The sequence below is a fragment of the Lynx canadensis genome, chromosome D2 (genome assembly GCF_007474595.2).
Source record: "Lynx canadensis isolate LIC74 chromosome D2, mLynCan4.pri.v2, whole genome shotgun sequence".
Classification (NCBI taxonomy): domain Eukaryota; kingdom Metazoa; phylum Chordata; class Mammalia; order Carnivora; family Felidae; genus Lynx; species Lynx canadensis.
This window is the reverse complement of record NC_044313.2, coordinates 27,335,937-27,353,440: the sequence shown is the minus strand read 5'-3', so window position 1 is coordinate 27,353,440 and position 17,504 is coordinate 27,335,937. Positions and strand designations below refer to the sequence as shown.

At 41.0% G+C, this 17,504-nt stretch overlaps 2 protein-coding genes across 3 annotated transcripts in view; both read right to left on the bottom strand.

Moving 5' to 3' along the window:
• On the bottom strand, nucleotides 1–2,801 carry NPM3 (nucleophosmin/nucleoplasmin 3). The gene is made up of 6 exons (XM_030335228.1): nucleotides 1,682–2,801; nucleotides 1,297–1,382; nucleotides 922–1,041; nucleotides 691–784; nucleotides 196–313; nucleotides 1–98 (listed from the first exon to the last, which is right to left on the bottom strand). Exons 1-5 carry the CDS (start codon nucleotides 1,797–1,799, stop codon nucleotides 201–203), a joined length of 531 nt encoding a protein of 176 aa, XP_030191088.1. The 5' UTR covers nucleotides 1,800–2,801; the 3' UTR covers nucleotides 1–98; nucleotides 196–200.
• Nucleotides 2,802–2,901: 100 nt separating this feature from the next.
• OGA (O-GlcNAcase) overlaps nucleotides 2,902–17,504 on the bottom strand; it is a 29,464-nt gene continuing 14,861 nt past the window's right edge. For both annotated transcript variants that reach the window (XM_030335221.1, XM_030335222.1), the window contains 8 exons: nucleotides 16,434–17,047; nucleotides 15,537–15,711; nucleotides 12,045–12,130; nucleotides 10,970–11,074; nucleotides 10,189–10,274; nucleotides 9,717–9,909; nucleotides 7,561–7,720; nucleotides 2,902–5,005 (listed from right to left, as the gene is read on the bottom strand). In XM_030335221.1, coding sequence (XP_030191081.1) covers nucleotides 4,869–5,005; nucleotides 7,561–7,720; nucleotides 9,717–9,909; nucleotides 10,189–10,274; nucleotides 10,970–11,074; nucleotides 12,045–12,130; nucleotides 15,537–15,711; nucleotides 16,434–17,047 — 1,556 coding nt within the window. In that variant the 3' untranslated portion in view covers nucleotides 2,902–4,868. The remainder of the gene's footprint in view (nucleotides 5,006–7,560; nucleotides 7,721–9,716; nucleotides 9,910–10,188; nucleotides 10,275–10,969; nucleotides 11,075–12,044; nucleotides 12,131–15,536; nucleotides 15,712–16,433; nucleotides 17,048–17,504) is intronic.

Here is a 17,504-nt window from a genome sequence, read left to right as displayed (position 1 = left end):
CATCCATCCCTCCTCTTCAACGGAGAAGACACATTTAAATTTCTTGAAACTTGTACAGGAACATAGTGCATGGCACACGTAGCAGGCAGCTAGCTGACCTGAGGGAGAGCAAACAAGGGGTCAACATCAAGGCCGTGTTCACATGCTCCTCCTGCCCCATCCCAGACCTTGCTGGACACCCCTCTCCCCACTCACCAAGGCTAGGGCCTGCCCCTCTGCTTCTTGGCAGGTAGGATGGGGCACAACTCAGCTTCCTCCTCCTCACTCCCTTCTTCACTCTCTTCTTCCTCAGAAACGTCATTGCTTATAGTAACTGGTGGATACATAAGCAGTAAAAGAGGAGGAGGTTAAAGCCAGACCCCCTTCATACCACATGTCATTTATTCATGCCCTGTGGTGCCAGGGATCCTGATCTCCCAGAGCTTATGGTCTAGGTGGGAAGAACCTCAGATACTAAATGAGAGATGACAAAGAGCCAAAGAAGACCACGTTAGTGCAGGTGGAGAAGCTGAGACAGGTTTCATGCAGGAGGTAGGCTTAAGTAGGACAAAAAGTGGAGGATACATCACACATAGTCTGTATGGAAGCTCCACTAGGAGATAAGGATAGGATGGGGCAGGAGTGTAGAGGGCGGCGGTGGGAAGAGAAACTCGATGGCAGAACCCACTAGACAAAGGAAAAGACTCTCACCAATCTGGTGCCTCCCAGTGATGCGCACAGGGCCAGAACCTGACTTCAGGCGGAAGGTTACAGGTGGCTGGAGCTGGAAGTCATCCAAACTGAGCTGGAAGAAAGACAAGGATGAAGGCCTGGCCCATCCCATCTTGTGTCCTTGGGTCCTCAATTCCTAACAACCACCACTATCACTACCACCACCACCAGCACCGCCACCACCACCTCAACATATGCCTGAGAACTCACCATGGGTTGGCAGGACAACTTGAGATTGGCCACAGGGACTGCAATCTCCTGATGGTCATGATTCCTGGCCACGACTTCTACCACATTACACTCATCTTTGGCCCCCTCGGTGAGGCAGAGCTGGGAAGAGTACACAGAACCCTGGGGTCTCCCCAAGCAAGGATTGACACCACAATCCTTGTGGAGGCATCGACCCTATAATTTGCCCCACCCCAGTGGTCCCTGGATCACTCAGCCAGGAAAGCTGCCCATGTGGGAGTTAGGCAGAGTAGGGAACTCCCAGTAAAGGGATTGGGGGGGGGGGCGGTTGGAGCCTCCCCGAGTTGCCTGCTCAGGTCCAGCGATTCACCACCACCACCTTTCCCCGCCCCTCACCATGGTCAACGCCAGCACATGCTCCGATTCATCCTCTTCCTCTACCTTGAAGGTGAAAGAGCGGGTGTGGCCGGAGAGCTCACAGCCTGGAAGAGGGAACAGTGTGAACGTGCCTGAGTGTGCGTGGGGGGCGTTCCACCAAACCTCTGTCACGTGCAGCCATGGTGTGACCGGCCATTTACGCACCCACTTCTCAGGAACACCAGGGGCGCTCTGTCCTGGGCTCCGCCCGGCACATCTGGGACAGCGGTCGCGCCACCCCCTCCCGCTTGGTCTGCCGCGCACGGGGCCCCCTCCGCCTCAACCCACGTCGTGTACTCATCTGCATTCCTGTTCTGCCCCTGACCGCCCTAGCACCACCCTCATCCCCTCCTTTCCTCAATACCGAAGAAAAAACTGTCCATAGTGACCGGAGCCGGGACCCGCAGACCCCCGACCCCCCCGGCCCGGACTCGGCTCTCCTGACTCAGGAACGCTAAAGCGGCTGCGGCGCCGGCGGCCATGCTGCTAGGGCCGTCTGGAAGCTCCGCCCCCCGACACGTATAAAGCGAGGGACTCGCCGCGTGTTCCGGCCCCGCCCATTAAAGGAGCCGCTGGCACTTGAGAGAGGAGGGACGAGGCGCGACCGGACCTAGGGCTTTCTCCCCCGGGGGCCGGGGGCCTCTGGTCAAACCTGTGTGTCGGGACTGCATGGAAGGGTCAGAGAAGCATGGATTTCTTAATGTTAATGTCCTTCCGCACTTCCATGACCACGGCTCTCTGAAGGCGGCTCCTGCCTCCATTTTCTCTAGCTCCTCGCACCCTCTGCTGTCTCCACTCCCCCAATCCAGGGCAAGTTTTCGTCAAAGGGAGAATAGATACAAAAACAGAAACCTTTCCAATTCCCCTAGTAAAGGCGAGTTCCAAGGCAGCGTTTTCCTCATAAAAGCAAAGGAAATACGCTACTTGCCTTGCCTTTCCTCCAAGAGAGCCGAGGCTCCTGAAGGAAGACTTTTTGCCCATGGGTTTATTTTCTACTGGAACCATGGAACCACTCGGCCCTCTTTCCAATATGCGTCTATGCTTCCTGCTCTTAACGACCAGAGAAGTTCACTATCTAGAAGGCTTCTCTTTATTGAGCTTAATATGCTGGTTGGAGGCCGGCGCTTGCTAGGAAAGGATGTTAGCTTCAATGTGCAGCTAGCGGCTACTTCTGGCAAACGTATTTTGAAGCTTATAATTGCAGCCCAGAACACCCTTCCACCTTAAGAGTAGTATGTCCCATAATTTGGGCAACTCCCCCACCCCCACCTCTCACCTTTTGACCAATCAGGCAAAGTGTGTTCCTTATCCTACTAGATGGGAGGGAACGCATTCAAACTAGCGGCCCTAACTCCCACCCAGGACATAACTGTGGGAGGAGGGTGGCTTGGCCAAGAACTAGTCTTCCTTTTTTACCTTGCCATGAAGAAAATCTGGAAGGAAGTCTTTTACTGGAGACGGGACTAGGAAGGTGCATCCCCCAACGTGAACGGCTATGGAAGATGCTTGTGAGACATGAAAGGCATGAGAAAAGGTACAGAGCAGAAACAGGAAGTAGGTTTACACAGTACACCACCACACACATTCACTTCAAGTTTTATTTTGCCTCTTGCATGGTCTTCAGATAGTTTTACAGTTCGTTTTCTACAGGAACTGAGCTGTGATCTGAACAATCAATGAAATGTCATTCCAACCTTAATAAATATTCATAACCATAGAAGAGAGCATAGCACTTTACCATCCTAGAATGATGAAGGTACAGGCCTGGACATCTGTTTCATGGTTAGCATTTGTGACCAGACCAGCCAAAATGATTATTATAAGCCAAGATAAAACCACAAGCAAACTTGCTAAAAATCCTGATTCCATAGATTGACACTGAAATCCTCCAAATAAATGCTAGAATTGTCCACTAGAGTACAAAATGTACTTAAAGAGAAAACCAAGTGACCTTAAACTGTTTTATACAGCATCTTGTAGAGCTCTTCCCTTCCCCTTAGCCTTCTTAGGTCTTCTATCAGTTAAAGGTTTCTACCCTGAAAATAAAGAGGCCTCCTTCCTCCTCTCCATTCATCTTACCAACTCAGTGCCCACTCACAGGCCCTGGTTGAAAGTCACGAGGTACCACTAGGCACAATGCTTTAAGATTCAAAGCCCAAACTGATGGAATTTCTTCCTGAAGGAAGATGCCTTTTCCTTGCCCCTCCCACCTCAGCTCAAAGTAAAACAGCTGATAACAAAACTGCAGGGAAGCAAGGTAACAAAATACTGTTAGGAATCCATGATGAAAAAAATGAATCCTGCAGAGATTACCTGTTAACCTCATGCTCAGAACCCCTAAAAACACCAAATCTAAATTAAAATACATGAAGCTTTCAGAATCTGGTTAAAGGAAAAAGAAAAGGGTAACCTTAAGTCATTGGTTAAAGTGTGCTCATTTTTTTAAAAAAATTAGATACAAACATGCAATTAAAGACTCTGATTTAATAAAACCAGTTGTAACAGATCTTGAAATTAAAGGACAACTGATCTCCGGGCAAATGGGACCAGTAAGTCCCTGAACCCTACTTGATGTCAAAACTAACATTTCACATGCTGACCTGCATTGAGGTTAATTTCCAGAAGTGACTGCACTTTGCAAGACTGAGTCCCATGAAATTAGACTCTCATACCCAAAGTGGTCATGGCCTAGCCCTAGGTGGGAGGCACTTTAAAAACAATAAAACTTCTTTAAAAAAAAAAAAAAAAAAAAAAGACAAAAGTAAAGAAAATCCATCTTCCACTGATTTACATTATTCAAAGTGCCATCCTGAACCACACACTCTTTCATTTTCAAAAGGAAAAAAATTACAAAAACAGTGAACACAAAGGATACTCAGGTTACAGCTAGTTTATATACAAAAAAATTTACAAGTCTGCCATTTTAGGCTTTTGCCACAAACAAATGCACATTTGTCCCTACAAAGCACAACATGCCTGAACCAATGGTCACTACAAGAGACAACTGGCCATGGCTTTACAAAGAGCAGAAAAACTGCCCCAAATTAAAATCATTTACTCAGCTTAAACTATGCCACAACCATCCCACTTGGAATCTCTACCCTGAAGCCTCTGAAACCCACTAAATCTTTCTCATCTCTGCCATGTCTCCAAAGAATGAAAGACATTTTTCATCCAATAAATCAAGGAGGATGACAAATGATTCTAATTACTCTTAGGTGAGAAATGCAACCACGCTGGATGCAGAACACAGTGCTGACTACATTTATTGAAGACCCCCTCCCTATAAGCCCATGTAAGAGGTCTTGGCACCTAACAAAAGCCCCACAAAGGAGGCCCACATCTGTTTCAGATGGGATTTGCATCAATACAACCTTCCAACCAGTGAGTAATCTCAAAGTGTGATGGGTGAGTTTTACATAGTCTTCGTTTCCAATCCAAATTGGCTGATTAATTTTGCCATTCCAGAGGCTGAACTGTATGAAGACCCCAACCACCACCGACCAAGTGAAGTTCAGAGACTTTCGGACAGTTCATAGTGCCAACAAATTTCACAGGCTCCGACCAAGTATAACCACATCCTTTGGAAATCCTTCCATTTTTGCAATTTCAAAACAGCCTAACTTGCTGTAAAATTCCAGAATTCTTTTATCATCTGGTCTCACTTCACAGAAAGCCCCCCGGGAGCCTAGAAATGAAACAAATATTCAAAATGTAAATGTCAACTGGAATTATGGATAGAAGTTGTCATGAATCTTTAATATATTTCAAATAGGTGACAGTAGGAGCTTATGTATACCAGTCCCTAAATTTCATACCACAATTTTTAAAATTCATATGAATATTCAATGAATATTAGTATTCATCAATACTGAATACTGCAGCGGCAACTATCTTAAATGACGGATATGTTAACTGGCTTGAATGTGGTAATTACAATTATTTCAAATCATCAAACTGTACACCTTAAATATATACAGTTCTTAATTCTCAAAAATACCTCCATTAAAAAAACTCAGTGAAGCCATTTGCAACTACATGGATGGAACTGGAGGGTATTATGCTAAGTGAAATTAGCCAGTCAGAGAAAGACAAAAATCATATGACTTCACTCATATGAGGACTTTAAGAGACAAAACAGATGAACATAAGGGAAGGGAAACAAAAATAATATAAAAACAGGGAGGGGGACAAAACAAAAGAGACTCATAAATATGGAGAACAAACTTAGGGATACTGGAGGTGTTGTGGGAGGGGGGATGGGCTAAATGGGTATCTACTCCTGAAATCATTGTTTCACTATATGCTACCTAATTTGGATGTAAATTTTGAAAAATAAAAAAATTAAATTAAAAAAATAAAAATAATAAGTATTCTAATAAATAATAAAATAATAATAATAAAAATAAAATAAAATATTACTGGCAAATAAAAATTCAGTGAAACTCTTCCCCAGAAAATCTTTTGGGGAAGAGGATGTAAGAAACCTCAATGCAAAAAATACCTCTGTTTAATGTTTTAATACAAAGTACCTTTGAAGAGCCCACAGGGCAAAGGCCATTCCAGTTTATGTCACAAGCCAATATAACCAGAATATGTTGTACATTCTAAGACATACCTCCTATACCTGCATGATTCAGTTCTAAGCACAACACTAAGAATTATACTATCTTCAAAGAGTTGTTTAAATTATTCCACAAGAGGGATACCACTGACTCAAATGATACAAAGATGTAACAGTTAAGTGCACTCCCAAGTAACAACAACCCTCTAAAGAGGTCTCAAACAAGCTGCCCATTTTTGTACCGTCCAAGGGCTAAAAATAGTTTTTTACATTTTTTAAAGGCTGTGTAAAAAAAAAAAAAGTATGTAGGAGCAACTGGTTGGCTCACTACGTACAGCATGCGACTCTTGATCTTAAGGTCGTTAGTTTAAGCCCCACAATGGGCATAGAGCTTACCCTAAAAAAAAATAAATTAGGAGCACCTGGGTGACTCAGTCGGTTGAGCATCTGGCTCTTGATCTGAGCTCAGGTCATGATCTGTTTCTGAGTTCAAGCCCTGAGTCAAGCTCTGTGCTGACAACACGGATACTGCTTTGGATTCTCTCTCCCTCTCTCTCTGCCCCACCCCCATGCTTGCACTCTCCCTCTACATAAATAAACATTAAAAATATTAATGTATGGTGGGGGGCACCTGGGTGGCTCAGTCAGCTGAGTGTGTCTGACTTCGGCTCAGGTCACAATCTCACAGTTCGTGGGTTCGAGCCCCGCATGGGGGTCTGTACTGATACCTCAGAGCCTGCTTTGGATTCTGTGTCTCACCACCCCCCGCCCCCGCCCGACCACTCCTCCCCTGCTCACACTCTGACTCTCTAAAAATTTTTTTCAAAAAAAATTAATGTATGGAACTTAATTTAAAAAAGAATATGTAATTAAAATCTGTATGTGGCCACTGGAGTGTATTTATTACCTAGACATTTACAGAAAAAATTTTCATACCACGAATATAAAGCAAAATTATTTCTGTAGGCTGAGTTTAGAGAACACTCAAAACAATTGGTCAACTTGGGGCACCTGTGTGGCTTAGTCGGTGAAGCGTCCAACTCTATTTCAGCTCAGGTGATAACCTCAGTTTTTGACATACAGCCCCAGGTCAGTCTCCACACCAAGAGTACGGAGGCTGCTTGGGATCCTCTCTCCCTCTCTCCCCCTCTCTCTCTCTCTCTACCCCTAATCCGCTCACTTGTATGCTCTCTCAAAATAAACTTTTAAAAAAAGGCAACTCTGCATTCCTTTTTTTTTTTTTTAAAGTAGGCTTCATACCCAGTGTGGAGCCCAGCACTGGGCTTGAATTCACAATCCTAGGATCAAGACCTGAGCTGAGATCAAGAGTTGGACGCTTAACTGAGAGAGCCACCCAGGAGCCCATCAACTGTGTATTCCTAAATGAAGCTTCTTTTGAGGGTTCATTTAATTTCTAATTATCACAGTGAGTCTCCTGGCAAAATAAATTTAACCTCATGTATTCACTTCTCATTTAAATGGGGCTCAAAATAAGCATTCATAGTATAAAAGATCAACATTTTCCAATGATTAATATACATGCAATTCTTATACCACTAATTATTCAGAAGCCAAACCATACATGGTGGGGAAGGGAATGCGAGTTCAGTGTAATTCATTTCTTTCTATCCTGTCTCCACCTAGCCCAAACACCAGCAACTACACGAATATGTACTCACCATTAGCCTTCAGTGAAGACAGGAGGCAAGCCATCATGCTTTTGGCTACACTCGGGTCAGTTACTTTTTTATGAATATCCATCTTTATCAGAGAAGGGAAGTTGGCAAGGAAAGTTTCTGGCAACACTTCCTGCTCTTCATGGAAACTCAACATTATTTTCTGTAAAAATTTGAAAGAATCTCTTGATTTTCAGTAACTCATTATACATCTATATCCCAACTACAGAAACCAGCAATAGGAAAAGGAAAGCCACATTCAGTAACTCTTCCAGTCATTATGTACTTATCACATAAAGAATTAATTAGCTTATAATTCTAGCCGAAGCATTTTCACTTTTAAAACCATTTGTCTGAATGTAATGTGGTATTCTGAATTCGATCCTGGAACAGAAAAGGACATTAATGGAAAAACAAGTGAATAAAGTGTGGAGTTTATAGTACTGCACCAAAGCTGGTTTCTTAAGACTTGGACAAATGTAAAAAATGGGTGAGGGGTAATAGAGGAATTTTGTATTATCTTTGTTAAATCTAAAAATATTCAAAATTTTTAAAAAAATTTAAGTTTGTATTGCTTACACAAAAATGTGAATGTAAAAGAGGTTACAGTAGACCCACTGGTCATTCTTTGTATGTTCCTATGCTGAAAACTGTAATTGTCAAATATAAAACAGTAATGCATCAACAGCTCAATCACCAGCACACTGTAGTTAATATCTATGTAATTACAAGTAAGTGAGGCTACTCCACATCAGCCTCTTATTACACAGCCATCTGGCTAGAGGAGAAGGTAAAAAATAGGAAGAAACTCTAGAGAGAATATAAGTAAACTGGTATGGGAGAGAGAAGAATTTCAGAAAAGGCTAAAAGGAACAACATGGAAGAAAAAAGCCATGTCACAAATGAAAGAGTCCAAATATATCTCTACAAGTATTTATTGGGCATAAACATTATCAAGAAGGAACTGTTTTTTTAAATGCATATGCTAAAATAAAATGCATATGCTGATGCATAGATCAAAATAATCATAAATTATATACAAAAAATTCACTGAAGTTGGGACAGGGCAGACATATGACAAGAAGTACTCCTATCTGCAAACAGACTCTCAGGGCAGCTCACCTCTATTATTTTTTTTATTACAATGAGAAATACATTACTGAGAAGGCAAGTGAGCCCCCTACAACCAAGCAAATGAAAGATTTTAATTAACTTGCCCTGAGTACCCAAAGAAGAGACCATTTAAGTTTGGGTACTTGACAACAGGGTAGGAAAAAAAAAAGGTTGTTTAATTGTCTATATTCTGTTTTTACTTGAGAAGTATCATAACAATGTTTCCAAATAATAAAAAACTAATGCTGAGGAAACAATGGAATATGTCACGCTTAAGAATAAGTAATGGGGTGCCTGGGTAGCTCAGCTGGTTAAACGTCCAACTTTGGCTCAGGTCACGATCTCACGGCTCGTGAGTTCAAGTCCTGCACTGGGCTTTGTGCTGACAGCTCAGAGCCTGGAGCCTGCTTCGGATTCTGTGTCTCCCCCTCTCTCTGTCCCTCCCCTGCTCACACTCACTCTCTCTTTCAAAAATAAACATTAAAAAAAAAAAAAAAAAGAATAACTAATAAAAGGGGTGCCTGGGTGGCATAGTCAGTTAAGCATTTGACTCGATCTCGGCTCAGGTCACGATCTCACAGTTCGGGAGTTCAAGCCTCACACAGGGTTCTGCGGATAGCACAGAACCTGCTTGGGATTCTGTCTCTCCTTCCCTCTGCCCCGCTCCCACTTGTGCTGTCTCTCAAAATAAATAAAACTGAAAAATTAAAGAAAAAAAAAAAAGTAAGAATTCTTTTCTGTAGAGAATTTAGAAAGCAATGACATTTTTTTGACAGCATGAGAGAGCACGCACATACAAAACTGGAGGAGGAACAGAGGGATAGAGAGAATCTTAAGCAGGCTCCATACTCAGTGTGGAGCCTGAAAAGGGGCTGAATCCCACGACTTTGGGACCATGGCCTGAGCTGAAATCAAGAGCTGGACACTCAATTGACTGAGCCACCCAAGCGCCTATTGAAAGTACTGAAATTTTAAGATATCTCTGCTTACTTTACCTTAGTAAGTACTTTAAAACTACTGTAGTATAATTCTAAACCTGCTATTACCTCAGCCTCGGAGAGTTCTTTGTCACCATTTGGCTTGGTATACTTCTCCTGCATGAAGGGGATCCAGGAAATTTTACATTTTTTAATGAAGGGGGTCACATCTACAGTGCCCAAGGCATAACCACATATGCCATCTTCGTCTTCTAGGACAAAACAGTAATCCAGGCTAAGGGAAAGCAGCCCTCCTACTAACCTGCTCAGAAGAAAAGAGGGTAGAATGAGTTTTTAACCCCAAATTTTAAACTTCAGTGACGTTAAGGCCTTAACGTACTTGACTGGCAACCTACAGAAACTACATTTGGTGTAAGAAAAAAAACAAAAAATACACACATGTAAATATTCACATTTAATTGTAACTAAAGTGGAATTTCTAGAAAACTTTATTTCTAGTCATCACCTCCCCTTAACCTGATAAACGTGGCTATGAAATGTTACTCCCAAATCCAACAAATCCAAACACTTCATCACATACTTGTCTCCAATAAGGTCAGGCTGACTTTGAAAAGGTAAACCCACTCCATCGTCATACATTTCTCTGCAAATCTTGTACACGGAAGCCTGAAAATATAATCTAGTTAAGCAACACATCAAGAAAAATCGCAACAGAAATTAACAATAGGACTCAGTGAGTCAGACTGGACTTCTAGGACAGAGTAACAAAATGCCTGGCCTGTCATAAATGTCCCCTCTGCTTTAATATTTATTCATTGAATCATACTTGTAAAATCAATAGAAAACAGCATGGTATAGTAAACACTGAGAATTGTTTCAAAGGAGATGGTTTTAGGCAGTTAAGAAGTAGATTCAAAATGCTGCAAACTATGCTGCTGAGCCTCTCAGTTTCGTATACATCCAAAAATTTTTAAACGTGTTAATGGTCTTTAAACAGGCTTGCTGTTTCCTGTAGCTGACTGTCAACAGCCAGTAGATACTTCACAACTGGGAATTATAAAATACTAATATATTAGAGAAAATCAGCCAAGGACCATACCACTTGGACACACCCTAATACCTTTCAGCTGATTTTCATAAAGGAGGACTTACTTAAGGGACTTAGCTCAAAATGTTTATGAGTCTAACCTCCTTATTAGATTCTCCCTTAAATATTAACCTTCACGTGTTCAATGTTTCAGTTAACTTTCTCCACCTAAAGTTCCTATTTGAAAGTACCGAACAGATTCTCTTAACAAGGGAGTTCAAAGGAAACTTGTGCGCACCATAACCATATACCAAGTTGGTAGGTAGACAATTACCTCATCTTTAGGAAAATATGGTCTGATAGTATAAACTTTGGAGGTAGGAGTCAGTGGGGGTGGTTGAAAAAAGAGATCATTTGCCCCATCAATTGGCAGCAAACGCTGTGGGAAGAAACAAAAGGAGATGGATTAGTGTTGGGAAGAGATCCATTTCTTTAAATGGGTGTGCACTGCAGATTACCAACTTAACATTAACTGGCTACTGCAGGCAGACCTAAAGAAGAGGGGTGTACTATGCTTTACTAAAACAAACACCTCTTTGCTGGGGAAAGGGGGTGCTTCTGAATAGAAATTACCCAAACGGAGTTACATAGCTTTAGTGGCATATTAATGGGGATTTAAACTTATAGTAAAAAAATAAATAAAAAATAAAAAATCTATTCCAGTATCACAAATCTACTTTTTTTAAACCAATCTCATATAGACCATCTCTGTACTAAAAGATGGCAGAACAGAATGTCAGGAGGAGAGGTTTGGTCTGAAGAGGGTTATCTGTCCAGGAGACGCTTTATCCCCAAAGCAATGCGCTTCAGTTTGCTGTGCGCAGCAGAGCACCTGTTGGGGGGAGAAAAGTAGAGCACCTGAAAAGTCCATGAACAAATTCCAATCCAAAAAAGTTTCTTATTTTGTTCAAATTTTCATTAACAGACTGTTCTTTCAAATATAAGTTTTATTTGTAAAATAATCGGGAAAGTATCCAAAAGCCCTTTCACCATTCACTTGCGTAATTATTCATCCTTTTTGCTCATGGAGTTTCCACTGGCAGACAAGCATGCGCGCATTGTGCATTGCGGGCGCAGATTAAAATGGTGTGCGACCTGCAAAGAAACAATGTGAAGTGTATACCTAGAGCCGCTGCGCTTCGCAGGCGCGGGGGGAATTGGCAGCATCTCCTTCAGAAATTACTGTGAAAGAGGAGGAAAATTTGATTTAAAATCCAGCTATGTAACTAAATTGAATTTGGGACTAGAAAGCCTTCGGCAGACCAATCCTTCCAGCCATCTGATGCGCAACATAAGGTTTCTCATAAAACAAAGAAAATGTCAATTCAGTTGTGAATTCATATTGATACCTGGAACTCTCCTGCTAGACCACCTCTAAAGGCCCAGGGTTCTTGGTCTCCAATTAAGAACTGTGCTGAAGAATGACTACGACACCCTGTTGAGATCAGATCCAAGCGGAGAACGTTACGAGAAAGGGGATTTCCTGGGGTCTCAAACGTCCAACAAACTAACAAACACTTTGTGGAAATAACTCTCTAACAATAATAATCCAGGGTTTCAGGACAAGGCTGTGATAATAGTTTTTTTAAATTTGTGACAGAATTTCAATACTGATGTTTTTTCCTTTGATTCATGAATAATCACTTTAAGAGTTCTACTCTTTAATTATTGGAAGAAAAGCCAGTCTCAAGTTTGTCTGGGTCAAATTTGTAATATTCCCTAGATACAGCTATAAAAATCAAGCCAGCTGTTTGCTCTGTAGTAAAATCACAGTAATTATGAAAGTGAAATGAATGAGACAGATAATGAGACATTTTATTATCACAGCCCATGAAGGAATTAAACCTGTCTGAAGTCACATTTTACATTATGAGGAAGGGTACAGGAAGGGAAAAAGGGGAAGGGGAGGATTAATCTTGTCAGAAAACTAAGGTCAACGGAATAAACAAAAGAAATTGTTCAGTAAGTTGACATCAAAACACAATGAAAACTTTATTTTTTCTAACAAGGACGATCCAATTTAGACTTGGCTAATAGTAACGGTAGTCGGATAAATTCTGAGCACTAAGGACAGTCGACTGATGCTCCTAATTTATCCACAGCTAAGACATACTTTTCTTAAAAGTATGGTAGTATCTGGCTCCTCTGATTGACGATTATAATTTTTGCAGTGCACTGAACACAGGCATGGAGTAACAGGGTTTGAGGTCCAGAAGTCAGCGTTAAGATCACCACGTAACCAACTTCAGAGGCAATAAAGGAAGCTAACAAGAAATAGTTAAAAGCAAATATTTGGAGGCCAAATCAAAATCACCTGCCTAGTCTTCTGACAAGATAAAGCAGCGCAATATAGTTCTTTTCCATTGGAAGACAGCATTCTACCTCCTGTTCAAGTTAACAGTCTCATCAGTACAATATATAGTGTGCTAGTCAGACAGTCCCAAAGCAAACCAATTTTTTTGTTCACAATTCAGGCCCATTAAGAGATTATATCCAAGTTTGTCATTTTTTAGGGGTAGGGGTATTTTAAGAAAACATACAAAATATGTAGATTTGTAAAATAAATATGAAATAGGGTCAAAATTTAGGCTAAGAGAACCTGCCCCATTCCATAGCTCAGTGTAAATTTACACTGCAGGAAAAAACTATACTCTCAAACTTTAAGATCAGCCAATTTCCCCTACCCCCCACTTTGAGACTACAACATAACTAGCACTTCCAACTATTACAATAAAAAGCTGCATGTACGAAGAGCTGTATAAATGAAAACATGGTTAATGCCTCAGTCGCTGCGCAAACGTGACTTCAGTTCATGCCTACTGCCCTTAAAACTGAGCTACCTCACAGATAGACCTTTCAATTTAAACTAATTAATCATGACGCGCTGTGAACATCTGCCGCTGTCCATCCAATAGTAGTAGACACTTGTGCTGAGGATTCTCCCATCTGTACACAATGGGGAAGAAGATAATAGAAGTCGTTAGTAATCAAAAGTACTGCATAGCCACATTCTTTAAAGGACTGAATGCCAGCTGGACTGGAGAGAGGAGGAAAACAAAGGGCTCTAAGCAGTAACTCCCTGATATCACTACAGATCCATGAAAATACTCTACTTGTCGTGAGCTTTTTGTAAAGCTATGTGCATGCCAAGATAATTATTTAAAATTTCTAAGATGCTCTGAACTTGAGATGTACAATAGCTACCTACACAATTTGGGAAAGCTGCTCCTATAATTGCACAGTACAGAAGTAAAATCTGAGAGTAAACAAATACTGTACATAATCAAAAATTAAATTTTTAATAATTCTTGAATTACAAGAGGAGTATCAAATGTTTTAAATGATACTTTCCCAAGCCCAAGAAACCAGATTTCAGATTGGAAACTTAAGATTTAAATCCCTGTGAGAAATTATAACCCCTTGGCCAGAAGCCTGGAAAGCAAATGCTGTCATCCAATAACCAATGTAGAGGTATTTCCTGAGCCTAAAGGCAGATATCACAGAAAAGAGGTGTCTTGGAGCCTTTTAACAATAGGTCAAAATTCTCTCTTCTAGGGGTGCCTGGATGGCTCAGTCAGTTAAGGGTCCAACTCTTGGTTTCAGCTCAGGTCATGATCTCACGTTCATGAGTTCGAGCCCTGCACATTGGGCTGCGTGCTGACAGTGCAGAGCCTGCTTAGGATTTTCTCTCTCCCTCTCTCTCTGCCTGTCTCCTGTCCTTGTGCACACAAGTGCGTACATGCTTGCTCTCAAAATAAAATAAACGTAAAAAAAATTCTTCTATCTGTTGGGCTATACATATATATACAGAAACCCAAAGTTCTATATTTTCAAATTAACAGAGACTCTACATTTGGCTGATAATTAGCTGTGTCCCAGGAAAGCTACCATTAATATTTAAGAGTACAAAAGTATGTAGGCAGAAAGTGAGAAATCTCACTGTTACTACTCCTTAATCTCAGCTCACAGTATTTCACATATCTATTTCACAAACAAGACCAGGTAACCCATCACAGTGTTTGTGACTACTATGAAAACTATGACATGTCAGTCAGCCTTGCTGCCTGCTGTGTGCTGTATGTACATCCATTACATATTCCTTATAGCTGGATTGAAAACCTGGAAATGAAATGAGGTCCCTGGAGAAACTTGGCCATGCTGGTGCTTTTTACCAAGTTTGAGATTTTCCAAAAAAATCAATTTTCAAAAGAAACATACATAAGTTAATTTAATGAAGGAGTTTTTAAGGGATTGCAATTTTCATCCCCTGCTAAAACCAATTACTTGGTAGAGGAATAAAGAAAAAGCCATGTGAAATAATACCAAGTAGCACCAGAATAGCCTTATCACTAAAGCTCGCATGCGCACAGGGCTGGGAGGATGGCTTCCTCTTGCCAGGCCCTTTAGGTCATTTCAGCAATTGTTCTGTTAAACACAGCATTAACGTTATCAAGACCCAGCAAGCAGCAGAGAGCTTACACAGTCACAATTCATAGTGTCTCATCTCCAAATCGGATAAAAGTGGTATACAGGATTCCATCCAGGAAGCATTCAGTCAGAGCAAGTTAAAGTCAGTACTTTCTAACACATTTTCAAGATATTTATGTTGAATTAGCCCAAGGGAGAAAAATCAATGTGCTTGATGTATTTACTGAGACTTGCACCTCAAGTCAGCCAACAACGGCTGTACCTTTGAAAGAAATCTAAGCAAAGAATTTAAACACAGTTGGAATTTCACCAATTCTCTAAATATTTTTCTCCCTGTGGGATAATCTTTTTTTTTTCTTCATTTTTAAGGGACAATACATCTGAGGAAAAGAGATTATTCCTGGTGTACCTACCTAACCACTGTACAAAAGACTTCACCATAGACATTATACTCTTGATATCCCAAACATAGGAGTACATGTCATAAAGGATTGTCCTGTTGGCACAATTGGAGAGTCGAGTGAACATTCCCATCACCAGTCCACACATCTCCTCAAACTTGGCTGCTCGTGACCGCCATTCTTCAATCTGTTGAGGATCAATAAAAATATGACTCAAAAACTGCAAGCATAACAAAATAAACTGCTTATATTTTCAGGTCCCTGCAATTTATCCTAAACATTAAAGGATCACTGGGCTTAAACTCTTTATTTTATTTATTATTTTTTTAAATTTACATCCAAATTAGGTAGCATATAGTGAAACAATTATTTCAGGAGTAGATTCCTTAATGCTCCTTACCCAGTTAGCCCATCCCTCCCCCCCACAACCCCTCCAGTAACCCTCAGTTTGTCCTCCATATTTATGAGTCTCTTCTGTTTTGCCCTCCTCCCTGTTTTTATATTATTTTTGTTTCCCTTCCCTTATGTTCATCTGTTTTGTCTCTTAAAGTCCTCATGAGTGAAGTCATATGACTTTTGTCTTTCTCTAATTTCACTTAGCATAATACCCTCCAGTTCCATCCACATAGTTGCAAATGTGGGCTTAAACTCTTTAGACAAGCAATAACAGTCTGTGTCTCCCCAAACTGACAAGTATTTCTGAAATAATCAACTGTGCCTTTCCTTCATTTTTCACTATAAGGTCAAACTATGGAACTCTATGTACCGGAATCCAAAACCACTTTCAAAGCATATTCTAAGATGTGGTCAATTTTCTGCTAGTTACCAATATATTCATTTAAGATGTCGTATCATCAGCATGGGGATGCACCCAGGCTAGAGAAGCAGATATAAATCAAGCATACTCACTTTTTCAGAGTCTTTTCCTTTGCAATTGACACTGACAACACTGCTATTTGCTCGAAGCCACTGGAATTCCCGTAACATCTGCGCTCCTTTGGGTCCATGCTCATAAGGAAGGTAGAACAGGTCAGCAAGCAACTGCAAATCCTCCAAAGTCACTGGTTCCACAGTATACAGAGGCTTTTCATTGGGACCTGGCACAAACTGTTCCTTGTTTGTCTGTTCATCAGTCTGCATGGGGGCAATATCACTAATGCAATCTTCCTGCATAGACATCTCTGGGGATTTTGATTCAGCTATGCTCTCTTTATCTGTGTCCATTGGTTTCAATTCCTCAGCCATTTTAGCTTCAACAATTTCAGTGAGTATTTGATTGTCATTCTTGTGGTCTGTTTCTTCTTGTTTTTCTACTACCATGTCCATGGGTTCCTCATCTGGCTGTTTCTTTTCTTCTTCCTTGGTCAGAGCTGTAGGTTCACCACTCAAGGCTGCTCCCTGGCTCATAATGGGCTCCTGATAAACTGTTGTGACTACAGTTGTGGCATTTAAAGAGGGTGCTGCAACTAAGGGAGTCCCATCAACTACACTTGCTTTAGCTCCACTGTGTGCAACTTGCCTACCTACAAAAACAAATTGCCACAAAGATAATCAGAATTAGAAACAGAACAAATCAGATCTAGAGAAATGTTTTCTTATTGTATCTCTAACCTCAATTTGAGATTCCAAATATTAAGCCCTGAGAAAAGTGCAATCCCTCTAAACCCCAGGGAGGTAGGGAGGGAAGAGAAGAGGAAAGAAACAAATGATAAACATCCCCTAAATATGCCAACATGTATTATCTTCTCTTCTGAAGATCTAGATGTAAAAATAATTATTCCAAAAAAAACATTTTTAAAACAAATTAGCATTCCATCATGATAAAAGCTACCTCAGACCAAAAGTTAAGATTTTAAAAACCTTATTTCTCTAGATCCCTTCCCAAATTTTACTTTGTTTTGCGGGCCTATGGTAGGAACATCAAAATGTTCTTTACTTTACGATTCAACCATGTGACCCAAACCCCCTTACAACAAAGGG